Source organism: Salmo trutta, chromosome 7 (assembly GCF_901001165.1).
Source record: "Salmo trutta chromosome 7, fSalTru1.1, whole genome shotgun sequence".
In the NCBI taxonomy this organism is placed as follows: Eukaryota; Metazoa; Chordata; class Actinopteri; order Salmoniformes; family Salmonidae; genus Salmo; species Salmo trutta.
In genome coordinates this window covers 48,562,783-48,589,471 of record NC_042963.1, presented here as the reverse complement: position 1 = coordinate 48,589,471, position 26,689 = coordinate 48,562,783, and the positions used below count along the sequence as shown (strand labels likewise).

At 43.5% G+C, this 26,689-nt stretch overlaps 2 protein-coding genes across 5 annotated transcripts in view; one reads left to right on the top strand and one right to left on the bottom strand.

Annotated features, from left to right (window-relative positions):
- Positions 1-3,315, top strand: part of lrrk2 (leucine-rich repeat kinase 2) — a 67,478-nt gene extending 64,163 nt beyond the window's left edge. For 3 of the 4 annotated variants that reach the window (XM_029759220.1, XM_029759221.1, XM_029759219.1), the window contains exons 45-50: positions 313-576; positions 684-836; positions 1,015-1,244; positions 1,795-1,863; positions 2,039-2,184; positions 2,377-3,315. In XM_029759220.1, the coding sequence (XP_029615080.1) occupies positions 313-576; positions 684-836; positions 1,015-1,244; positions 1,795-1,863; positions 2,039-2,160 (838 nt within the window). In that variant the 3' untranslated portion in view covers positions 2,161-2,184; positions 2,377-3,315. Of the gene's footprint in view, positions 1-312; positions 577-683; positions 837-1,014; positions 1,245-1,794; positions 1,864-2,038; positions 2,185-2,376 lie in introns of those variants that run through there. The other variant, XM_029759222.1, reaches the window with a different exon arrangement.
- Positions 3,316-3,392: 77 nt separating this feature from the next.
- Positions 3,393-26,689, bottom strand: part of slc6a15 (solute carrier family 6 member 15) — a 35,134-nt gene continuing 11,837 nt past the window's right edge. The window contains exons 3-12 of the mRNA XM_029759223.1: positions 22,814-22,971; positions 21,146-21,272; positions 20,671-20,852; positions 10,961-11,071; positions 9,484-9,725; positions 8,163-8,352; positions 7,277-7,469; positions 6,607-6,766; positions 6,151-6,313; positions 3,393-4,850 (exon numbers count right to left, since the gene is read on the bottom strand). Of these exons, the coding sequence (XP_029615083.1) occupies positions 4,494-4,850; positions 6,151-6,313; positions 6,607-6,766; positions 7,277-7,469; positions 8,163-8,352; positions 9,484-9,725; positions 10,961-11,071; positions 20,671-20,852; positions 21,146-21,272; positions 22,814-22,971 (1,883 nt within the window). The 3' untranslated portion in view covers positions 3,393-4,493. The remainder of the gene's footprint in view (positions 4,851-6,150; positions 6,314-6,606; positions 6,767-7,276; positions 7,470-8,162; positions 8,353-9,483; positions 9,726-10,960; positions 11,072-20,670; positions 20,853-21,145; positions 21,273-22,813; positions 22,972-26,689) is intronic.

Sequence of the window (26,689 nt, the reverse complement as noted above, 5' to 3'; positions counted from 1 at the left end):
ATAAATAATAATTTTTTTAAAAGCATGACCAGGTAAAACATTTTCACTGGCAACCTTGCGACCAATAAATGTGTGTTGCACTGCCAAGTCAAAAGGTCGCAAATGAGTCTGTTTTGGTCGTGGTATCGAACCCTATGCTATGCTATGGCTATGCTACTGCTATGCTATGCTAGTTCCAAATAGCTGTACATGGAAAAGTACATCTGGTAAAGGTAGAATATACAATATTTAATGTGTATTTACAGTGATGTTAACAGTATGTTACCAAGTAAAGTACTGACACTGATTTTTTTGTTGTTGATTTAATTTCAGTCAAAGAAAGAATTACTTGTTAGTTGGGACAGCAAATGGAATTGTGACGGTTTATGAGGACTCTGCGCTCCAGGTGGAGAATGGCCAGCCAGTCAAGACGTTGCACATCGGGAACGTCAACACCCCAGTGATGTGTCTGGGCCAATCGGGTCACTCCCTGGACAGGACCACGGTGTGGGCCGGCTGTGGGACCAGAATCCTTTCCTTCACCGCCGACTATGGCGTCTGTAAGACCATTGACACTAAACCCAACAGCCTCTTCCAGTGAGTGTCACCTTCAGAGATATAACCCTATATTTTGGCAGCCTGCAGGGCTGTTGATTTGTTTTCTAAGTGTGAAGTGAGTTGCTCTGTGTGTGTGTTCTCCTCAGGCAGCATCATGCGGTGAGCAGTGAGCCGTGTGTGTCTCGTATGGTAGTGGAGAAGCATGTGTACCTCAGCAAGGCTGGAGGGCAGAGCGTGGAGGTTTGGAATAAGAAGAGTGGACGGATGATTGACAGCATTGACTGTGCCCAACTACTCAGGTAAAGCTCCGCTCTGACACCACACACACGTGAGGACAATCCTATGTAAATTGCTGTAAAAAAAAGAAAGAAAGAAAGACTTCCTTAAACCAGTGGTTCCCCCCCCCCCGCCTACCCCTCACACTCCCCACAGTTTGGAAACCACTGCCTGAACCCACTCTATGTTCTTGGCCCATAGACACAACTCCAGCCGGCGACCCAGAAAGGCTAATTCAGAGTTTGAATTTGGAGCGGATACTCCAACCTGGGCGAACATCAAGTCCCTCCTGGTGCAGCAAACCACCACCACCCTGTGGATCGGCACCCGGGGAGGCCACCTCCTCCTGGTAGAGCTGGCCAACCTCCAGCTGCTGCAGGTCATCAGCCCCCACTGCCAGTCCATACGCAGCATGGCCTCTGTTTTTATAGGTAACGACTGTCTATCTGTATGGCTGTTTATGTTTCTCGTTGGGGGGCCTCGAGCAGAGCATTGTTGGGCCTCAAGCGGATATAGATAGGTAGATCTTTTTTTTACTCGTTTTTTTTTTTTTTACTAGTATATATTTTTTGCTTGCTAGTATAATTTTTTTTTATATGCCAAGCTCATGAGGCCCCTTGATGATGTGAGGCCTGAGGCAATTGCCTTTTCTGCCTAATGGTAAGTCTGCCACTGTTCAAATACACAGCCCAAAACAAGTATTGTTATTTGTGTATTTTAAAGGTTATTTGTAAAGCTAATAGTCAACGCAGTTGTATTTTAGAGGAATTTCAAATACATGGGTAAAGTGCATGGGAGTATATTTCTAAATACATTAAAATGTTCAACTACTCTTTGTTTCAAATAAAAATATCTGTATACGTACTTCGAATGTATGTGAAAGTAATTGAGATATTTGAAATAGTATTTGAACCTAGATCTGCTTCCTGTTTGCACAGTGGTGAAAGTTTCACAAACTCGTGTATTATTTTCATATCATAGAAACACTAAACCGTAAGAATGTGGTCCTGGTTTTGGGAAGAAGACTGTCCCAAGATAAGAATCAATATGGTAAGAAACAATGACAAAGACCTAACAACTACACAGAATCTACAAAGAAAACCTAAATGACATATTGAGAGTACAATCTGTGTGTGTGTGTCTGTGTTTGTGTTTGTGTTTGTGTGTGTGTGTGTGTGTGTGTGTGTGTGTGTGTGTGTGTGTGTGTGTGTGTGTGTGTTCCCAGACGAGGAGTCTGTACTGATGGTGTGGAACAGTTCTCTGCCTCTGGAGGTCAAGGACCTCAACAAACACTGTGAGATGAGAGAGGAGATCACAGCCAAGATGAGAGAGCAGCAAAACGACTGAGTCACTGACTGAGCCCACAGCTTGGTACGTACCTGTACTACACTGCCCATGTATATTACCCATACCAATAATCAAGTCAATAGTAAAACCATACACCTGTACTACACTGCCCATGTATATTACCCATACCAATAATCAAGTCAATAGTAAAACCATGGCAAAAATACATTTCAGTAGTTACCAATTACTGCTATATTTACTTTTCATTGTTCACAGAATACACATGGAAAAGGGATTTCTCTGAAGATTCAGTGGAGTAGTGTGTCTTCTGCACACATACAGTACCAGTACACACATAGAGTACCAGTACAGGGGGAGACGTTACCTCACTGAAATCACAGAGATAAAACTATCTCAATAACTGACATTGTCTGACAGCCATACTTCTCAGGGCACTTCGGACCGTGTCAAAGACCATGAAGAGACCACACGAGTGCACTTGATTCATGACAAGGTTACATTGTTTAAGTGCACTTTAACGTTTCACTTCTCTAGTCCAAACTCAAATGCTGTCTGAAGATCTGCGTGCTCTAATTAAGTGCACACTTTCATAATCATCCCAAACTATTGCAAGCACTTACCAGGGGTTGACTGTATACTACAATACCTAAAAGTAAATAAAATGCCTTTGAATAAAGAATATTTTAATCTTAGACATAGTTTAGTATTTTGAATTGAAACACTCCTGCCAAATGTTATTAGAAATTGTTTGTATGACTGCAAAAACTCTAAAAGGGATGCTTCATTTGTGTTGTTTTCATTATAAATGTGTGTTGTTTACCTGTTATCACCATTATAAAATGAAACTGAAGACAACTGGAAAAAAAGCCAAAGGAAATAAATTCTTACTTCTCAAGGGCCATATTTGATTATGTATTCAATACATGCGTTTGTTTACCAAATGACCCCATTCCTTGTCTTTTGTCAAGATGCAAGATTGTAAGTCATGTCATGACTGTTATACTTGTAATGTATGATGTTGCATCTCAGTAAATTCTGTTTGACTTTTAAACAATGTTTGTATTTTGTAAATATTTGATATATTGCCTGCCTCCCTGTCCTTAGATTGTCATCTGAAAATATAAAGATGTTTGTCGTGCACGCTAGAGGGCAGTGCAACACCGTTAAATAGGTCACATATTGATGTATCCTTCACCATGAGTCTCTGTGTCTTTTGTTTGATGTGATTCACTGTTTTCATTTCCCTGACAGACTAACAGTGAGAACAGACATTAGTGCCCAGTACGGACCAAGTTTTCTCTTTAATCTCAACAGGGGAAAGAAAATACATCACGTTATGAAGCCATTTCATGGAGGAAAAAATATGTACAAGTTTATCAAGAGGGGTCAAACCTCTACATAGATTGACAGCACATCAGTAAACAAAAAAGGGAACCAGCTTTTAACGATTTTAAGCACTTCTTACCAAAAAACAAGGTGTTCTGATATCCAAACTATTCAGATAGGCTAAATATATTTATAATATTTATAATATTTATATTTACAGAATACCTTAAATATACAACGTCCACCATGTATTCTATAAACAAATATCATAAGTTATTTAGGCACATTTTTTGGGGGGGTTTGGTTGGGGGGGTTCAGTTTCAATGCCATCCTTTTGCTGTTTGCACTATATTGTACTTAAACTAAAGAAATGTGGTCAGTATTGCGTCATTGCCAACACGTATATCATCCAAAGAGGCTGCGCTGCTATTCATCTCAGAACTCTGGGCCAGAGGTGAGGTCACAATGTACACAGCCATTCTACAGCATCTTCCAGAGACAGACAAAAGGCCCAGTCCCAAACCTATCCCTCACAGGGTTGGGGTCAATTCTATTTCAATTTGGTGATTCAGGAAGTAAACTGAAAAATTTGCGTCGCTTCCTCTATGAGCACATTTTTTATTTCACAGTTTACTTCCTGAATTGAAATGGAATTAACCCCAAACGTGATCTTCACTTGTCCCTAGCCTAAGTCCCTTGTTGAACAACTATAGCAGGCTTGGTGGTGTCCACCTTATTGCTTACACCAATACTGTACTGTCTTGTCAACTAAGAGCTTCAGGACGGGGCTGGGGGTTCCATTTGGGACTGGGTGGGGAAGACAAAAGGAGATAGTATGTACAGTATACATTGTGCACAGCTTTTTAATCGTTTTTACAGCAAAACGGGAAAAGGACAACATGAAGGGGAGCAGCTACGATATCTACAAAGAATATACAGTAAAAATATAAGAGTAAAAATATGCAGATGACGATTCCCACGACTAAACGCACGCAAAAGAGGGATTGGTTGGCCAGCCAGTAGGGCGGAGTACCAGAAACAACACGCTATAAGTCTGACTCGGGCATGTCCGGCATGTCGGCCATCAAGTAGCCAATACCATAGCGGCCGTTGGGGGCGGAATCGGAAACCCCTCCGTTCTGCTTGCGGTAGATGCTGTTGCCGGGCATGGGTGAGGGCGAATTGGCATGGATGAGGCTGGCGTCGTCCTCCTCGGGCCTGGCTATCTCCTGGATGATGCAGCCCTTCTTGTATGAGATGGTGGAGACGACGCCGGCGTTCTCATCGATGACGTTGAAGTAGCGGAGGAAGAACACCACGGGCACGGGCACGATGGCCATTACCACCAGGGAGATGCAGACCGCCAGGCCCCACGGAGGGTAGCTCAGGGATTTCTCACTGGCCTGGAGGGGGAGACAGAGGGAGGTTAGAGGTTACTAGTTCTGTACACTACTACTACAACTACTACTACTACTACTGTTTACTATTGTAGCTCAATAGACCTCTCACTGGCCTGGAGGGGAGGAAGGTTTATCAAGATTCTGACTAGACGGAGTACAACTACGACCGGAATGTTACAACCGGTCACCAAGGATACCAGACAGGTAAACACATTGACACTGATACTGACACTAAAACCACGGGACAGCCAGTCGAGCTGGTGATAATAGTGTGAAGTCCTCTTGTCTTACAGTAAGTCTAAGGGCTCTATTCAATCCGTATCGTGTTAAGTTCAGCCTACAGCGTGATTGAAATGTAAAGGCACTGTTTCCGTTAGCGGAGACTGCATTCATGGTAAACTCCTGCATATGTCGGCTCAATCGGAAATTGCCTTTACATTTCTGTCGCGCTTCAGCCCGTAGTCCTCTCCTCCATCTGTGCTGATCTTGATGATCCAACAGTGGAGTATTTATGACGCTAACATGGCAAAGCGCATATCGAGTGTTCCTATTGGTGGAGATAACATGGCAAAGCGCATATCGAGTGTTCCTATTGGTGGAGATAACATGGCAAAGCACATATCGAGTGTTCCTATTGGTGGAGATAACATGGCAAAGCGCATATCGAGTGTTCCTATTGGTGAAGATAACATAGCAAAGCGCATATCGAGAGTTCCTATTGGTGGAGATAACATGGCAAAGCGCATATCGAGTGTTCCTATTGGTGGAGATAACATGGCAAAGCGCATATCGTGTGTTCCTATTGGTGGAGATAACATGGCAAAGCGCATATCGAGGGTTCCTATTGGTGGGGATAACATGGCAAAGCGCATATCGAGGGTTCCTATTGGTGGAGATAACATGGCAAAGCGCATATCGAGTGTTCCTATTGGTGGAGATAACATGGCAAAGCGCATATCGAGTGTTCCTATTGGTGAAGATAACATGGCAAAGCGCATATCGAGGGTTCCTATTGGTGAAGATAACATGGCAAAGCGCATATCGAGTGTTCCTATTGGTGAAGATAACATGGCAAAGCGCATATCGAGGGTTCCTATTGGTGAAGATAACATGGCAAAGCGCATATCGAGTGACTGCTCCAGGTATATTACAAATCAGTGTGGATAAAGGAGACAAGAAGAAGATATATGGAAAGAAATCGTGCACATCCCATCGACTGAAACAATAGTCCATTAAACTGAACTACTGTGTTTTGCCTCATCCAGTTGCACCAAAGAGAGACCACAGTGGAGAGGCGACTCACCAGGTCCTCTAGCCAGGCGCTGTAGCTGGGCGGGGTCATTCCCAGCTGGATCACACTGGAGCCCAGCAGCAGGATGAGCAGCAGGGGGGTCACGTACTTCCACATGTAGTAGTAGAACCGGAACGGAGTGAAGCCCAGCATGTCCTTCAGATCCTCAAAGAACCTGGGGAGGAGAGACGGAGACGGGATACCACCACAGGAGGTGAAAAAGCATAATGCTACTCAGTTTAGACTTTGTTGACTTTGGCAATTATGTTCAACAGGTGATAGGAGATAAAAGTACAGTTTAGTGGTATTATTTCACAATAACTTTTCATGTTCAACTCATTCTGAATACTGAGTCAAATACTGTTTTTTCCATTGTGTTTGGATGGACAGCTTTGGATTTTGAATTAAAGTGGAGAAAACCACAGATTGCTGCCATTCTGTATATGATTTGATATGTACTGTACATACTTGTCAGTCCCATAGACCCAAGCAACAGCCACATTCTCCAGGATGACCACTATGAGCAGAGGCAGTGTGGCAGAGTAGTCATCAAACATGGCCACCCAGTAGTTCCCAGAGCGTTGGACGAACAGCAGGCCGATGAAGAAGGCCAGCAGACAGACACCCACTGTTACAGGAGGGGGACAACATGGACGTTATTGAAACGGTGCAAGGGGGAGAAATGCCTCGTTAACAGAATTCATGCACAATATTTGTCAACATGTTGCTACACTAAGTGTATCAATTCTAAAACATTCTCTTTGGTGCCAGACATCTGCTCTGCATTCGAGGTAGTTTTATGACATCATTATTAAGCCAGAAGCATTAGAGCAAAGAGACATAACACATACACCTGGGTAATACTATTGACCCGTTACTATGGCAAACACACATCAAGAGTTCAGCTGAGGATACATTTTGGGAAAGGTCTACCTCCACAAACTGACACATAGGCTCTTTCCGTTTTGTTTTTCCTAAATTCCTTGAATCTTTTCTCCTCTGAAGAAAACGGTCAGAGAGGGACTTTGGACCTTCTCAAATAAGATTGAGAAGGAGACGAGTAGATACGAGGAATCCCAGGAAGTTGAAATGAGAAATAATTACCCATCTATTCCTTCATCCCCTCTCTCTGACTGACCTGTGAGGAACTCCTTGCGGACTTTGAAGGTGTCCACCAGGGGTGTGATGATGCCTTCGATGGTTCCGAACATGCTGCCCAGGCCCAGGTTAACCAGCATCAGGAAGAACATGACGGACCAGAAGGGAGATGCAGGGAAGTGGGTCATGGCCTCTGTAAAGGCGATGAAGGCCAGGCCTGTACCCTGCACTGCCTGAGGAGGACGAGGAGCAGGAGGATGGGGAGCAGGAGGAGGAAGATGAGGTTTACGTCAGTAACATCCACTTCTAGTAAGACTTTTGTCCCCAAGGAGTCACATGATTGTTAACTTGAGCCATGTTGTAGATCTACAGGGCCTCTTTGTCTGACGCTGTGCTTTCCTGTTAAGTCAATACCTTATCAATTATTCACACTGAGTTGGAACACACACGTAACAGCAAGGGAACAGAAATACACTAAAGTAGCAGTCTACCAAACGGTGTTGAATGGAAGGGGAAGCAACTTAAAGGGGTTTCCTCGAAATCTCAAAGTGTGTAGACAAGATCTAGAGATAGGTCTAACACAGTCTGGGGGAAACTGCATTCAGTAACACTTTACAGCACTGTTATGACACAAAGAATGTTCATTGAATAGGCGTAGCTATTCCTGGTTTGAGACATGACGGTGTAAAGTCAGTTGTGATGACACCTGTGTGACACCAGTTTTCATGACTGTTTGTGTTTTCTTCAAGTAGAATGCTACCTAAGTGATTATGATCATAAAAGATACAAAATGATATGATATCACCGTTCTACATTCTATGAGCCCCGTTACCCAACGTCCTACGTCGGATGTTGAGACGGCCGTCTGCACTGACCAACACATTAGAATGATGTGCTGTAGCTGTCGGAAGACAATGGCCCCTCACCTTGTTGAGCTCTTCCTCGATGCTGCAGGAGCCCAGGCCCAGATCCTGGTAATTCTTTTCCTTCTCCCGTCTGATGACCTCAGTCATCTGTCGGTAGTCCTCAGCGCTCACAGCGCTGAAGTTGATGTGGTGGGGGATCAGATCACGGCTGATCTCGTTCCCCAGCAAACTCACTATCTTCTGAGTGTTCCTGAGAGATAGAAAATGAAATAAGACCAGATCAAAATGGATACTCTATCATAGACTATGCTAATGTATTCTAGGCCTTATTGCTAATATCTTAAAGACCAGGAATGGGTAACTTTGATTGGGGTGGGGGTTACAATAAATCTGAAATTATCATAAGGCCGCAGTGGCTCGCGGGTCTGCATACCCAAATCCATACCCACACATGCAGTCAGAGCCGGCCCTAGCCTTTTGGGGGCCCTAAGTGTCATTTTGTTGGTGGGCTTGCGAGCAAAATATTTTTGTGTCCCACCTCTTGACAGCACAGACCCATTTTTGCAATTTTATAACTCACTTCAAGCAATTCTACTCATTTTGCCATGTGGTGGAGAGAAATGTTTGCTGTTTTTAATATGATATCTGAGTGAGAGTGACTAACAAAATCAATGGGGGCCCCCTGTTGGTAATTCGGTCATGATTACTACAAGTTTAGATAGCTGGCTAGACAAACTTACCAATCTAAAACATTTTATCTTACATGGGCTAATTGAGTGACTGTCAGTGACTAACATAACAAGAGATAAATTGCTCCTGCACAACGACATTTTGAAATTGCACCTTGTATATTGTACTATTCTAACTCTCAACAGCAAGTTGAGACCACAACTGAGTTCCTAAATTGATCCGCTGGTCTACAAAAGGGGAGCCGCTGGCGGAGGGGAGGGGAGCCGCTGGCGGAGGGGAGGGGAGCCGCTGGCGGAGGGGAGCCGCCGGCGGAGGGGAGCCGCTGGCGGAGGGGAGCAGCTGGCGGAGGGGAGGGGAGCCGCTGGCGGAGGGGAGGGGAAGGGAGCCGCTGGCGGAGGGGAGGGGAGCCGCTGGCGGAGGGGAGGGGAGCCGCTAGCGGAGGGGAGCCGCCGGCGGAGGGGAGGGGAGCCGCCGGCGGAGGGGAGGAGAGCCGCCGGCGGAGGGGAGGGGAGCCGCTGGCGGTGGGGAGCCGGCCTCCCAAACTTCATGTCAGCATCAAAAAGGCCGATTACCTTTGAGGCACAATGTTTTCCCTTCCCCCCTTTTCTGTAAAGTGTGTTCACATATTCAGTATAATAAATACATTTGAATTGATTAATTGACGACAGCTTAATTGCGTATCCATACTTACAGCGCGACACACTTGCCGTTCATGATGTTGGCCTTGAAGCCGAGCACGGCAAACACCACCAGGGTGGCCAGCACAGAGGTGAAGAAGTTGATGAAAGAGACCAGCACTGCGTCAAAGTGGCAGTTGTTGTCCCGCTTGTTGTAGCTGGAGAAGGCTATGACGCCTCCGAAGCCCAGGCCCAGGGCGAAGAAGACCTGTGTGGCCGCCTCACGCCACACCTTGGCCTCCAGCATGATCTCCAACTGGAAGGAAATAAAGAATGGACATTTTAGGTGAGGTGCTGACAAAAGGAAGATCAACTCATCTCTCCTTGCTGTGGATTCATTTGACCATCATTTGGCTCTTTAGGACAACACTACGTTATTTATTGTAGGAATCTGTGCTCTCCTAGTAATGGACAAACCATTGTTTGGACCAGTGGAGCAGAGCAGTGGACATGTGAATCATGGTTGAGAGTCAAATTTATCAAAACTGTGGAAGATTAAACAAGGACTCAACATACTGAGAGCATATCCATCATGCCACTGCCCTCAAATATCCTACAGCATTTTTGTGTGGTAATAGGCTTAACACAGTTACAAGGCGCACACTATACAGCACACAATGAACCCTGCTTTTGATGTCTCCTTCCTTGCACACAGGAGACGCAGCAAAGGCCTTTGAAGTAGGAAGATGTCAGCTGTGTGAGAAGCAGCAGACACATGAGACTGTTGTGAAATGAACGGAACCCGCCGTCGTGGATGTTACATAAAGCAGGGAGCGCCGAGCGACTCCTGTTACCATGGTGAGAAGTCTGCCACCACAGCATAGCCCAAATTAAATTATTCCTTTTGCCTGAGTTGCCATTGGTCCACGGCGGCTGAGTAGCCAACCTATAACATACTACTGTATTCTATGTCTGACACATTTTCATTTAACATGGCCTTCCTCTTTAGTAAAATGAACAATGTTCAGGGCCACTGCTGTTGAACAGCTGAGCTCCGGTAAAAATCTATTTTTACATTTATGGCACATTTTCAGTCAATATATTTTCCTTCCTGTTTCAGTAAAGTTAACAATGTAACATTGATCCACAACAGGATCAAACGAGTGCATTGGATCAAACAAGTGTACATAGATGTTTCTATTGTGTTGTTGACTGTATGTTTGTTTATTCCATGTGTAACTCTGTTGTTTGTGTCGCACTGCTTTGCTTTATCTTGGCCAGGTCACAGTTGTAAATGAGAACTTGTTCTCAACTGGCCTACCTGGTTAAATAAAGGTGAGCTAAAAAAAGAAATGTAAAAGTGCATTGGATCAAACAAGTGCATTGGCTAACTCTCTGAAGAAGTCTGGGTCCTGACTTTGCCTGCAGTGTAGTGCAGCATGTTGGCTGTATGCAGTAGCATTGACTGTGCCTGGGTGTGAACAAGGCACCATTACATTGGGTGAAACTATAAAGCAGCATTATTGTACCTTAGGGGTTATGGTACTGTACCTTGGGGGTAAACATGTGTCGGATGCCGTCCACAGAGCCTTTCAGGAGCAGAGCCCGAACCAGGAAACAGATCAGCACCACGTAAGGGAACAACGAGCTGAAGTACATCACCTGTAAGACAACCACAACAGAAGAATAACCTTCTTGCAACTCGTACATTACAACGTGAATGGCTGACTTGAGACTTTACTTATTGACAAATCTGTCTCAGACCCTGTCTCTCTGGGGTTAATAACTATATAAACCTAAAGATAATGAGAGAGTCACTGTGATCTGATGACTTCTGGGCTTTATCTAAAGGGATCTCTGAGGCTGCCTCTTCTGGGCTTTATCTAAAGGGATCTCTGAGGCTGCCTCTTCTGGGCTTTATCTAAAGGGATCTCAGAGGCTGCCTCTTCTGGGCTTTATCTAAAGGGATCTCTGAGGCTGCCTCTTCTGGGCTTTATCTAAAGGGATCTCAGAGGCTGCCTCTTCTGGGCTTTATCTAAAGGGATCTCTGAGGCTGCCTCTTCTGGGCTTTATCTAAAGGGATCTCAGAGGCTGCCTCTTCTGGGCTTTATCTAAAGGGATCTCTGAGGCTGCCTCTTCTGGGCTTTATCTAAAGGGATCTCAGAGGCTGCCTCTTCTGGGCTTTATCTAAAGGGATCTCTGAGGCTGCCTCTTCTGGGCTTTATCTAAAGGGATCTCAGAGGCTGCCTCTTCTGGGCTTTATCTAAAGGGATCTCTGAGGCTGCCTCTTCTGGGCATGGCTGGCCCTTAAATGTACACAGAGAGCTAACATCAATGACATGGATGTCAAACTCTCCTGGCTCAAAGTAGAGGAGAGCTTTACTGCATCACTGTCTTTGTGAGAGGGATTTACATGTTGGATGTACTGAGCTGTCTGTTCAAGTGACTAGCGCACAGATCAGACAACCATGCTTACCCCACAAGACATGCCACCAGAGGTCACTTCACAATCCCCAAGTCCAGAACAGACTATGGGAGACGCACAGTACTACATAGAGCCATGACTACATGGAACTCTATTCCACATCAAGTAACTCATACAAGCAGTAAAATTAGATATATTATTTTTAACTATAAAACTACACCTTATGGAACAACGCGGACTGTGAAGAGACACACACACACACACGCATACTCACACACACTCTACACACACGTACATTTTAATATTGTTGTATGGTGGTATTGTATATTTTAATATTGTTGTATGGTGGTATTGTACATTTTAATATTGTTGTATGGTGGTACTGTACATTTTAATATTGTTGTATGGTGGTATTGTATATTTTAATATTGTTGTATGGTGGTATTGTACATTTTAATATTGTTGTATGGTGGTATTGTATATTTTAATATTGTTGTATGGTGGTATTGTACATTTTAATATTGTTGTATGGTGGTATTGTACATTTTGTGCTGTGGATATGTAGTGGTGTGATGATGTTTTATTTAGTTTATTCTGTGATGTGTCTTAATGTGTCTGGACCCCAGGAAGAGTAGCTGCTGCCTTGGCAACAGCTAATGGGGATCCATAATAAATAGAAATCTCTGAGGCTGCCTCTGTTGTCTCCTCCTGACCTGTGGGGGGGGGGGGGGGGGCAGTAACCTACAGAGAAATATACAGCCCTGCGGACCACTATACACTTAGTTGAAGAATACAGAAGAAGAAGCAAGTGATTGAAGTGAGTGATGCAATAGGAGGTCCTATCCCAGGGGAGGTCTACTCTACTGAACTGCTATGGGTGCTTTCAGGGCCAAGGATGCTGACCGGCCTCTGGGCCGGGGCCCACACAAGAGCTTTTGTACCACTGTCCCACTAAGCTGACAGAGGGAGGGGCCTTCTTGCTTTGTGATATACTGTATTATCTGGGAGGATACTAGGGGATTGTGAATTGAAGAGCGGGGTGGGTAGGTTGAGTCACCCCACAGGCTCTGAGGCGTGGTTTAAGATTTAAGATGGTTTGGAGTTCAGTCATGAGCAGGGATGGGTTCAGGGGTGGGCCTCTGCCTGCCTGGTGGCCTCTAAAGGGGAAACCAGGTCAACTGGAGGGACAGATAGAGCTTAATCCTGCGCTGGTCAAACAGTTGCGAATGCCTAAACTTAGACTAGGTGTTAAAATCACACCACCTGAATGCCTAAACTTAGACTAGGTGTTAAAATCACACCACCTGAATGCCTAAGCTTAGACTAGATGTTAAAATTACACCACCTGAATACCTAAGCTTAGACTAGATGTTAAAATCACACCACCTGAATGCCTAAACTTAGACTAGGTGTTAAAATGACACCACCTGATGCTGTAACGGTTTAAGCTCCATTTCCCTTCGGGCCATGGGATAGGTTCAGCACACATCACTGCATTCTGTATCAGAAAGTAGGCTGACCCTCTTTGAAGTCTACTAGATCGATGCATTGCAGTTGTTTTTGTTTATAAAGCCCTACTGCATACACTTCCACCATACCTTACTTTATTTTTTAACCTGCAGACCAGACCTGATCTCAGGCATGGCTAACTCTGGAGGGCCCTCAGGCATGGCTAACTCTGGAGGGCCCTCAGGCATGGCTAACTCTGGAGGGCCCTCTGGCATGGCTAACTCTGGAGGGCCCTCAGGCATGGCTAACTCTGGAGGGCCCTCAGGCATGGCTAACTCTGGAGGGCCCTCTGGCATGGCTAACTCTGGAGGGCCCTCTGGCATGGCTAACTCTGGAGGGCCCTCTGGCATGGCTAACTCTGGAGGGCCCTCAGGCATGGCTAACTCTGGAGGGCCCTCAGGCATGGCTAACTCTGGAGGGCCCTCAGGCATGGCTAACTCTGGAGGGCCCTCTGGCATGGCTAACTCTGGAGGGCCCTCAGGCATGGCTAACTCTGGAGGGCCCTCAGGCATGGCTAAATCTGGAGGGCCCTCAGGCATGGCTAAATCTGGAGGGCCCTCAGGCATGGCTAAATCTGGAGGGCCCTCAGGCATGGCTAAATCTGGAGGGCCCTCTGAGCCCTTAGATCTGACTTAAGCTTTTTTTGCACCTTACATGTGGATTGATCTCCAATGCACTGTAAAATGGGAGGAATTGGTGCCTGTAGGGAACTTCAGACGGTTGTTAGGGGACCTTTTTACTGAAGAATGTGTTTGTTTGTCATGATTGTGTTTGGCTTTTTGTGTATTGTTGTGTTTAATAATGTGTATTTTAATGTGGATGTGTAGTTAATGTGTGTATTTTATTTAGATGTGTATTGTTTTGCTCAACAGGGCTTATCTGGAAAAGAGACATTGTTCTCAGCATTGACTCCCTGTCAAAATAAAGGTTACATTTTTCTTTTTTGATCAGTCATGGAAATGAAAGTGCTGAAAACTAGCTGGAGAACAAGCTATAGGATGAAAAATACAGGAGTTTTGGCGCAGGTACAGCCGAGTCGTGCTAGCTAACGCTACCTGGCAAAAATAAATCATGTTTTTACAAATCGATACTTGGGAGTGAAAGTATCTATATAATATCCTCCAAATTAATATTTGCGATACGCAACTGAACGGATATTTTTTCCCATCACTATCTATCATTACGGCAACTCAAACTTGTCATAACGGGGATTTAACTTTGACGCGTTCTTTTGTAGCTCCACATCATTTTGTCAACAATGCGAGCAAAAAAATAGATTTAGCCATTTAATACCCAGCCATTTAGTACACTCCCTCTTCACCACACAATCAGCAAAATGAAATGTATTTTCTCCCTCAGTTTCTTTTTTTGTGAGTACACTCCTAACAATCATGCGAAAGAGCGCATAAAACCATGGCAACCGGTCTGCTCCCCTCTCTCTTTCTTGCACCCTCATACCCACACACAGAAAGTAAAAAGAAAATGTAGATCCCAGTGGGGATATTCCTAGGAATAGGCTTTTGTAAACGAGGGGCGAGAGGGACATTAATATTCTTTTGTGTGGCAAAGCTTCAAAGGTTCTCCTGCTCTGGTCCCTCCACTAGGAGTGGAAATTAAAGCTCATAGCCATTTCCACTCTCTCTCCAACTTAAAAGGCCATCGAGCTTGTTGTGGGGTCCAAAGAGGGCCTCACACTTGTTCATTGTTAGAGGCAGTATGGGATCTTAAAGGACAATTTTCTTTTTTACAAACAAATCTCTATTTTTGACGTCAATGGCATGTTAAAGAAGGCTCCAGACACCTTTTTTGTGATTTCACATTTTTTTAAGAAACTTACCCCAAACAGCAAACCACTTCCTCATCCTCGTTGTGTAGTATCAGGGCCCCATAAAAACATGAACAAAGGCTCCAAAAACACCCAAATACATTGTTTTAGAAACGGAAAAGATCTCAGCATAGTGATGCAGGTCTTTAGATGTTCTACACGTTAAATTGTGTCATTCCAAACTTTATCCGCAATGTTATATTCCCTTTTGCGCGACTCATATACAGAAAAGGTGTACGGACCATTCTATAACATGACATTTTCATACATTTTTTAGATTTAGTTTAAAAAAAACAGTTACTTCTCCTTTAAGCACACCAAATTCGTAACATATTGTACGAATTGTAAAAATATATATAAATTGCAGGATGTAACATATTATACGAAATAGATGAGGTAGTACACAATTGGATGACGTAGTACACAAAAAACAAGGACCTGTTTTGGCTGGTGAGCACCGCTTTCAAAACTACTGGCTGAAGAGGGCACAAAACTTATTCGCCCTCAGGAGACTGAAAAGATTTGGCATGGGTACTCAGATCCTCAAAAGGTTCTACAGCTGTACCATCGAGAGCATCCTGACTGGTTGCATCACTGCCTCCGACCACAAGGCACTATAGAGGGTAGTGCAAACGGCCCAGTACGTCACTGGGGCCAAGCTTCCTGCCATCCAGGACCTCTATACCAGGCGGTGTCAGAGGAAGGCCCTAAAAATTGTCAGGACTCCAGCCACCCTAGTCATAGACTGTTCTCTCTGTTACCGCACGGCAAGCGGTACTGGAGAATCAAGTCTAAGTCCAAGAAGCTTTTAAACAGCTTCTACCCCCAAGCCATAAGACTCCTGAACATCTAATCAAATGGCTACCCAGACTATTTGCATTGCTGATACTCTCTGTTGTTATCATCTATGCATAGTCACTTTAATAACTCTACCTACACGTACATATTACCTCAACTAACCGGTGCCCCTGCACATTGACTCTGTACCAGTACCCCCCTGTATCTAGTTTCGCTATTGTTATTTTGCTGCTGCTCTTTAATTACTTGTTACTTTTATTTCTTATTCTTATCTTTTTTAAACTGCACCGTTGGTTAAGGGCTCGTAAGTAAGCATTTCACTGTAAGGTCTACACCTATTGTATTCGGCGCATGTGACCAATAAAATTTGATTGGATTTCAAAGGATACAAATGTTCTGGAGCAACCACTGCACGGTAGCCATTTTATATGTAATCTTATACATTCAGAACAGATGCAAAATTGGTATTTTACAGTATATGTACATTAGTAGGTTGCTGCCGGTAAACATTCCTTGGAGCGATATGAAATAGGTCTACACTACATACACCCAAAAGACTACAGATCATAGTCAAATCAGCCAACAATATTTGTATGGTAACAGCAGTCACCCCAAACTGTGTAGCAATCCAAAGAGAATGACAATGTTCAAGATACGGTGCCCTCAGGAAGTATTCACACCACTTGACTTTTTCCATATTTTGTTGTATTACAAAGTGGGATTGAAATGGATTTAATTGTCTTTTTTTGTCAACAATCTACACATAATACTCTGTTAAAGTGGAAGAAAAATTCTAACATTTGTAAAAAATAAATGAAAAGTAAAACACTAATAGTACAGGGGGTTGAATGTACATGTTAGAATCACCTTTGGCAGCGATTACAGCAGTGAGTATTTCTGGGTAAGTCTCTAATCCTTAAGAGTCTATTGACGCACCCGTAACATAATAAAACATAATTTAAATAATCCTTTGGAACCTAACAGAGATCATTGCGGTGGGGTGCGGTGCAATTTCTGAGGCTGGTAACTCTAATGAACTTATCCTCTGCAGCAGAGGTAACTCTGGGTCTTCCTTTCCTATGGTGGTCCTCATGAGAACCAGTTTCATCATAGCACTTGATGGTTTTTGCGACTGCACTTGAAGAAACTTTCAAAGTTCTTGAAATGTTCCGGATTGACTGACCTTCATGTCTTAAAGTATTGATGGACAGTCGTTTCTCTTTGCTTATTTGACCTGTTATTGCCTTAATATGGACTTGGTCTTTTACCAAATAGGGCTATCTTCTGTATACCACCCCTACCTTGTCACAACACAACTGATTGGCTCAAACGCATTAAGAAGGAAAGAATTTCCACAAATGAACTTTTAACAAGACACCTGTTAATTGAAATGCATTCCAGGTGACTACCTGATGAAGCTGGTTGAGAGAATGCCAAGAGTGTGCAAAGCTGTCATCAAGGCAAAGTGTTGCTATTTGAATCTCAAATATAAAATATATTTAGATTTGTTTAACACTTTTTTGGTTACTACATGATTCCGTATGTGTTATTTCATAGTGTTGATGTCTTCACTATTATTCTACAATGTAGAACATAGTAAACATAAAGAAAAACCCTTGAATGAGTAGGTGTTCTAAAACTTTTGACCGGTAGTGTATATCCTATATGCAAAACGTAGCTCAAGAGAAAGTGCAAGTGTCCGCTCTTATCATTCGCTGCTTCAAGTTCGGTTGCCATATGTGCGAGATCAGGTGCGTGTGTGGGCTCAATTCAATAGAGTAGGCTATATCCTATGCATGGACGAAGAAGCACGGGCAGTTATCTTTTCAAGGAAATGTACTTCCTAAATATGAAGAGGCTATATCTTACTACACTGCCTACAAATAAATATTGATCCCCCATATTTGTCTCCGCATGAAAATCGTCCCACTCCAAAAAGATAGACTATAAAACGTAGCTCAAGAGAAAGTACAAGTCTCTCCAACTCATCTCTCTTCAAACTACGTCTAGCCTATTGGCTGATATAGCCCAGTAATACAGATAACCTAATATAATAAGCTATATGACAATCTCTGTTAATTTAACCTATTTTGGAGGATTTTGATATTGCCTATAGGGCGCAAAATTGCTGGGACTATGGCTGGCAAGTGAGCTGCGTCACATTCGCCTAAAATAACATTCTCAGGACTGCGGTTGGGTTCGGGACCAGTTCTTGCGGCAGCGGGTGGCAGTCGGACAAAAAGCCAGCGGGTGTGGGCGGGAGTGTATGAAAAGCTGCGGGTGGGAGTGGGATGAATAAATCAGTCCCTCACAGACCTCTACTTTGCACACCTGGATTGTATAATATTTGGACATGATTATTAAAAAAATTATTCAAGCTCTGTCAAGATGGTTGTTGATCATTGCTAAACAGCCATTTTCTTAACCATGTAATTATGACAACTGACATTACTGAGGCCAAACGGCTGTGTCTTTCAGCAAGAAGTATGGCTCGCAGTTCAATGGCTAACTGACTAGGCCAGGCATCAAAAGCCCATCCATTAGGGTGTTAGGGGCGGTGCCCTACTTGTGATAAAAATAATATATATATATATATATGCTGAGTGATTAGTGCTTTTTGAGGGTTTGGTTTCAGTTTGATTATTAAAGAAGAATCACGGTTTCCGATTTTGGTTTCGCTAAACATTTTTAGACATTAAATGCACTATGCATTATGTGGGTTGAATGCTGTAACAACACTGAATAAAACAGTGAATAAAGGTCCAATGATGGTAGTGACTGTTCATTACTGCTTATCACTTATTAACCATCATTTATTCACATTATTTTACTTTAATAAAATGTTTTATTGATAACTTTATTATTTCATTCCAAGTCATCATCTCATCTCTATAAAGCTGCTGCCTATACTGTCTGACAAAATCACTATTTTAGTAGTTCTTCAAAGTAAATAAGGCATACTTTTATGACTGCTGAATACCAACTATCAATCACTTACATCATTTATTTTCAGGCCCGCGAAGCAACTGCTTTCTATCCCTCTCAATAGCGCCATCCCTCTTCTCTCAGTCTCCGTGTCTGCTCTGCATAGACCGGATAACTTTAAGTGGGTGCGCAATGGATTATGGTCATTGCCACACTTTCTACGCTAAACTATGTAGAATATTGGGCTGTTGGAAACTACAACTCCCTACTACATTGCACAGTTCAGGGTTGATCTGATGTATCTCTAGAGAAACTACAACTCCCTACTACATTGCACAGTTCAGGGTTGATCTGATGTATCTCTAGAGAAACTACAACTCCCTACTACATTGCACAGTTCAGGGTTGATCTGATGTATCTCTAGAGAAACTGCACATGGAGCTCACTGAAGAAAATAAATAAATAAATGGAATTCAAGTAATTGAACCGATGTCGGTCAATTAGTTGTTTAAAAACCCTCAAATAATCGACATTTTGGTTTATCACTCAGCACTACTGTTCAGTTACCTACTGCTCTGCCATCAACAGCTCCGGGCGCTCAGCCTGCCGCCCAGCGTTGGGTTGCTTTGCCAGCTATTACATTGCTTGCTATTAGGGGAGACTGCAGCAATGAGATTGCAGGATTTCAGCACATGATTTTCACAGCACAAAGTAAATGGACCTCCCTGGGGTGTTGAAATGAAGGTCCAGGTCTTCTGGGTCTGCTCTATCTGGTACTGAACAGCGGGGCGCTAAAGAGCAAATTGCAATTAACTTGTAAATAAAAAGAATCTTGACAGTCATTGGGAGCCTGGGACCTGAACCAGACATCCACATCCATCCTCAGTTCGAAGGACAGAGGGATACACTAGTTAGAACCTTCTTGTGGTCATGGTAGGTCAAAAAAACATGTCTCTGTGCCCAATACCAGTAGTTAGCTTGCTAGCTCGCATGCCAATCAAGTCTAACTAAAGTTACTGGCGAGCTCATGACGCTTGTGACGTTATGCTAGTTAGCTATCGCAGCTAGATCATTTGTTTTCACTTGCTGCATCTGTGCTTGTTGTGTTTTCCTGTGCTTGTTTCCTGTGCTTGTTGTGTTTTCCTGTGCTTGTTGTGTTTTCCTGTGTTTGTTGTGTTTTCCTGTGCTTGTTGTGTTTTCCTGTGCTTGTTGTGTTTTCCTGTGCTTGTTGTGTTTTCCTGTGTTTGTTGTGTTTTCCTGTGCTTGTTGTGTTTTCCTGTGCTTGTTTCCTGTGCTTGTTGTGTTTTCCTGTGCTTGTTGTGTTTTCCTGTGCTTGTTTCCTGTACTTGTTGTGTTTTCCTGTGCTTGTTTCCTGTGCTTGTTGTGTTTTCCTGTGCTTGTTGTGTTTTCCTGTGCTTGTTTCCTGTGCTTGTTGTGTTTTCCTGTGCTTGTGTCATCAATGCACTCGGGATCTGGCTGCGTGATGCTTGTTCTAAAGAATATCATTTTTGGTAATGACAGCAGAGGTGATTCTGTTTTTACATGCAAAAGTGAAATAGGTATATTTATGATGTTGTTCAAATGCACAGATAACTTTATATCTCCCCAACCCCCTGCCTCCCTGGGTATTAAGCTAATCGGCGGCCGCCACTGCTTGGTATACAGTAACTATCTAGCAAGCTATTGTTCTTTCACTTGCTCTCAATTTCCCATCCTCACTCACTCACTCACTCACTCACTCACTCACTCACTCACTCACTCACTCACTCACTCACTCACCTTCCCAGAGGACTGGATTCCCTTGATCATGGCGAGGCAGACCATGGACCAGGCGGCCAGCAGACAGATGGTCATCCTCCAGTTCAGGCCTCCGCTCTCAGAGATGGAGTCCGAGATGTTCAGAGCCTCGCGGTACCAGTAGTAGGTGGTGGCCGAGCTCTTCTCACACTCAGGCACTATGTCTGGAGGGAGGAGGGACAACATGTTACTGATGAAACAGGTGCAGAACACCTGGAGTTGAGTTTCTGTGGTCACCTCACTCATTAGAACACACTTTATAATGGATTACTGTGAATGTACAGTATGGCTAATGGCTTACTGTATCACTGTCACTGGGTGGTATAAGCACCATGGCTTTATTACACACTTTATATGAACTTGTATGCTAGTTATTAAGAGACACTCATTAGGGTAGTTATTGCCTCATGGGTCGTGATGGTGTGAGCATGTGGTGGGTGATGAGGGTGTGTCTTACACGTAGTGGTTTTGTTCTTGACCAGGGGACACTCGTGCCATGGCAGAGGCTGCTGGAAGGACTGGGAGAAGTAGAAGAGACTCCACCCTATAATCACGTTGTAGTAGAGGGCCACAAAGAAACACACCTGCAGGACAGAAACAGGTTAGTGTTTAAAACACACAATCTAAATCATCACTACCTTATGAACGCACATCACTGACTCAAATCAATCAATCAAACGTTATAGATATGGTGCTTATTATAAATGCATTTGACTTAATGGGTTTTCCAGCAACCCTAACAAGCGAAGACGACACACTAGTTCAACAAAATCAATTTAACATGGTACCACCTGTCAAACGACTACATTTAAACCATCCTCAAACAGCACGTGCTATCATGGTTGGCAGTGTTATCATGGTTAGCAATGTTATCATGGTTGGCAGTGCTATCATGGTTGGCAGTGTTATCATGGTTAGCAATGTTATCATGGTTGGCAGTGTTATCATGGTTGGCAGTGTTATCATGGTTGGCAGTGTTATCATGGTTAGCAATGCTATCATGGTTGGCAGTGTTATCATGGTTGACAGTGTTATCATGGTTAGCAATGTTATCATGGTTGGCAGTATTATCATGGTTGGCAGTGTTATCATGGTTAGCAATGTTATCATGGTTGTCAGTGTTATCATGGTTGGCAGTGTTATCATGGTTAGCAATGTTATCATGGTTGACAGTGTTGTCATAGTTGGCAGTGTTATCATGGTTGGCAATGTTATCATGGTTGGCAGTGTTATCATAGTTAGCAATGTTATCATGGTTAGCAATGCTATCATGGTTGATGGTGTTATCATGGTTGGAGGTGTTGTCATAGTTGACAGTGTTATCATGGTTAGCAATGTTATCATGGTTGGCAGTGTTATCATGGTTAGCAATGTTATCATGGTTAGCAATGTTATCATGGTTGGCAGTGTTATCATGGTTGGCAGTGTTATCATGGTTGGCAGTGTTATCATGGTTGGCAGTGTTATCATGGTTGGCAGTGTTATCATGGTTGGCAGTGTTATCATGGTTGGCAGTGTTATCATGGTTGACAGTGTTATGATGGTTGACACATGCTGCCAGTTAGTTCACAGAAAGGTGTTGGTGACACGTGACCTATTCAGTACCCAGAATTCCTTCTGCTCTAACCTGGCTAATCAAATGATCTCCACTGCGTTGCGGCCATTAAGGAACAGAGACCGGAACACAATGACTCATGGAAGTAGTTTATACTGGCTGAGATGACATGGAGAAGACAGTTACTCTTTAAAAGGAAACTTGTCCTGTCATTTTTCAATTCATTACCATAGAAGGATGGTAAGGGAAAAAAGTGTGTGTGTTCGCTTGTGAAGCAGAAAGAAACAGTCCTGTTTACGTGTGTGCTTTCCCCTTTATTCTAAGGAAATGTGCATGGTGCCCATGTAAAGGATGTCACGCTGCTTGCTTAGCGAGTACCGCTTCCTCCTGAGTCGAACCCAGGACCTCTGCTTTGCTAGCACACAACCTCCCAAAGCGCCTTACCAGTCGGCACCACGTGAAAAGCTAGCTATTCTCTGGCGCAAGTGGGGACAGGCTGAGGAGTAATTTTCACAAATGCCCATGTGCTACACCCACAGTCTTAGAAGCGGTGAACCTAACTTCACTCACCACACAGCTGGCGAAACCGATGCCCCCCAGGCGAGGGCTGATGTAGTTCCACACCCCGATGCTGCCCCTGCGGATCCGCTGCCCCACTGACAGCTCCAGGAAGAACAGGGGGATGCCAATCACAATCAGCAGAATGAGGTAGGGAACCAGGTACGCCCCTGTGGAGAAGAACCAACACACACAGGGTCAAAACTATGTCACACACAAACATACACACACTCCATGTGCACGCAGCCACACACACACAAACAAACACGCACACACACACGCAGCTACACACACAAACAAACACACACCATGTAGTGACTTCCCAACACACCAGTTTTGCCTCTGTGTGTCCTGGCATCAAGTCACTTCCCTCATCATAGTGTGTTGTGCCACATAAGTATTTTGATCTGGAAAGATAATCAGGTGTCAGATTACCCAAACTGATCTGGAAAGATACTCAGGTCTCAGATTACCCAAACTGATCTGGAAAAATAATCAGGTCTCAGATTACCCAAACTGATCTGGAAAAATAATCAGGTCTCGGATTACCCAAACTGATCTGGAAAGATACTCAGGTCTCAGATTACCCAAACTGATCTGGAAAAATACTCAGGTCTCAGATTACCCAAACTGATCTGGAAAGATACTCAGGTCTCAGATTACCCAAACTGATTTGGAAAGACACTCAGGTCTCAGATTACCCAAACTGATCTAGAAAGATACTCAGGTCTCAGATTACCCAAATTGATCTGGAAAAATACTCAGGTCCCAGATTACCCAAACGGATCTGGAAAGATACTAAGTTCTTAGATGACCCAAATTGATCTGGAAAGATACTCAGGTCTTAGATGACCCAAATTGATCTGGAAAGATACTCAGGTCTTAGATGACCCAAATTGATCCGGAAAGATACTCAGGTCTTAGATGACCCAAACTGATCTGTGGCTACTGGAATCATAATGATGACATTCTTTACAGTTGAAATCGTAAGTTTACATACACTTAGGTTGGAGTCATTAAAACTCGTTTTTCAGCCACTCCACAAATGTATTGTTAACAAACTATAGTTTTGGCAAGTCGGTTAGGACATCTACTTTGTGCATTGCACAAGTAATTTTTCCAACAATTGTTTACAGACAGATTATTTCACTTATAATTCACATCATCACAATTCCAGTGGGTTGGAATATTACATACATGAAGTTGACTGTGCTTTTAAACAGCTTGGAAAATTCCAGAAAATGATGTCACGGCTTTAGAAGCTTCTGATAGGCTAATTGACATCATTTGAGTCAATTGGAGGTATAGCTGTGGATGTATTTCAAGGCCTACTTTCAAACTCAGTGCCTCTTTGTTTGACATCATGGGAAAATCAAAAGAAATCAGCCAAGACCTCAGAAAAAAATGTGTAGACCTCCACAAGTCTGGTTCATCCTTGGGAGCAATTTCCAAATGCCTGAAGGTACCACGTTCATCTGTACAAACAATAGTACGCAAGTATAAACACCATGGGACCACGCAGCCGTCATATTGCTCAGGAAGGAGACGTGTTCTGTCTCCTAGAGATGAACGTACTTTGGTGCGAAAAGTGCAAATCAATCCCAGAAAAACAGCAAAGGACCTTGTGAAGATGCTGGAGGAAACAGGTACAAAAGTATCTATATCCACAGTAAAACGAGTCCTATATTGACATAACCTGAAAGGCTGCTCAGCAAGGATGAAGCCACTGCTCCAAAACCATAAAAAAGCCAGACTACGGTTTGCAACTGCAAATGGGGACAAAGATCGTACTTTTTGGAGAAATGTCCTCTGGTCTGATGAAACAAAAATAGAACTGTTTGGCCATAATGACCATCGTTATGTTTGGAGGAAAAAGGGGGAGGCTTGCAAGCCGAAGAACACCATTCCAACCGTGAAGCACGGGGGTGGCAGCATCATGTTGTGGAGGTGCTTTGCTGCAGGAGGGACTGGTGCACTTCACAAAATAGATGGCATCATGAGGCAGGAAAATTATGTGGATATATTGAAGCAACGTCTCAAGACATCAGTCAGGAAGTTAAAGCTTGGTCACAAATGGGTCTTCCAAATGGACAATGATCCCAAGCATACTTCCAAAGTTGTGGCAAAATGGCTTAAGGACAACAAAGTCAAGGTATTGGAGTGGCCATCACAAAGCCCTGACCTCAATCCTGTAGAAAATCTGTGGGCAGAACTGAAAAAGCATATGCGAGCAAGGAGGCCTACGAACCTGACTCAGTTACACCAGCTCTGTCAGGAGGAATGGGCCAAAATTCACCCAACTTATTGTGGGAAGCTTGTGGAAGGCTACCTGAAACATTTGACCCAAGTTAAACAATTTAAAGGCAGTGCTACCAAATACTAATTGAGGGTATGTAAACTTCTGACCCACTGACATTTCACATTCTTAAATAAAGTGGTGATCCTAACAGACCTAAAACAGGGAATTTTTACTAGGATTAAATGTCAGGAATTGTGAAAAACTGAGTTTAATTGTATTTGGCTAAGGTGTATGTAAACTTCCGACTTCAACTGTATACCCTTAACAGACACTTTCAGGGAGAATGACGAAGACACAGCCCATAATAGCACAGGTCTGTAAAATAGGATCTGTCTGTGTCTGTTACAATACTCTCAGGGAATCAGAACATCCTCCACATTGTTCTGGTACTGGTTCTCCCTGTATATAGCTCCACATTGATCTGGTACTGGTACTCCCTGTATATAGCTGCACATTGATCTGGTACTGGTACTCCCTGTATATAGCTCCACAGTGATCTTGTACTCCCTGTATATAGCTCCACATTGATCTGGTACTGGTACTCCCTGTATATAGCTCCACAGTGATCTGGTACTCCCTGTATATAGCTCCACATTGATCTGGTACTGGTACTGCCTTTACATAGCTCCACATTGATCTGGTACTGGTACTCCCTGTATATAGCTCCACATTGATCTGGTACTGGTACTCCCTGTATATTGCTCCACATTGATCTGGTACTGGTACTCCCTGTATATAGCTCCACATTGATCTGGTACTGGTACTCCCTGTATATAGCTCCACATTGATCTGGTACTGTTACTCCCTGTATATTGCTCCACATTTTTCTGGTACTGGTACTCTCTGTATATAGCTCCACATTGATCTGGTACTGGTACTCCCTGTATATAGCTCCACATTGATCTGGTATTGTTACTCCCTGTATATAGCTCCACATTGATCTGGTACTGGTACTCCCTGTATATAGCTCCACATTGATCTGGTACTGTTACTCCCTGTATATTGCTCCACATTGTTCTGGTACTGGTACTCTCTGTATATAGCTCCACATTGATCTGGTACTGGTACTCCCTGTATATAGCTCCACATTGATCTGGTATTGTTACTCCCTGTATATAGCTCCACATCGATCTGGTACTGGTACTCCCTGTATATAGCTCCACATTGATCTGGTACTGTTACTCCCTGTATATAGCTCCACATTGATCTGGTACTGGTACTCCCTGTATATAGCTCCACATTGATCTGGTACTGGTACTCCCTGTATATAGCTCCACATTGATCTGGTACTGGGACTCCCTGTATATAGCTCCACATTGATCTGGTACTGGTACTCCCTGTATATAGCTCCACATTGATCTGGTACTGGTACTCCCTGTATATAGCTCCACATTGATCTGGTACTGGTACTCCCTGTATATAGCTCCACATTGATCTGGTACTGGTACTCCCTGTATATAGCGCCACATTGATCTGGTACTGGTACTCCCTGTATATAGCTCCACATTGATCTGGTACTGGTACTCCCTGTATATAGCTCCACATTGATCTGGTACTGGTACTCCCTGTATATAGGTCCACAGTGATCT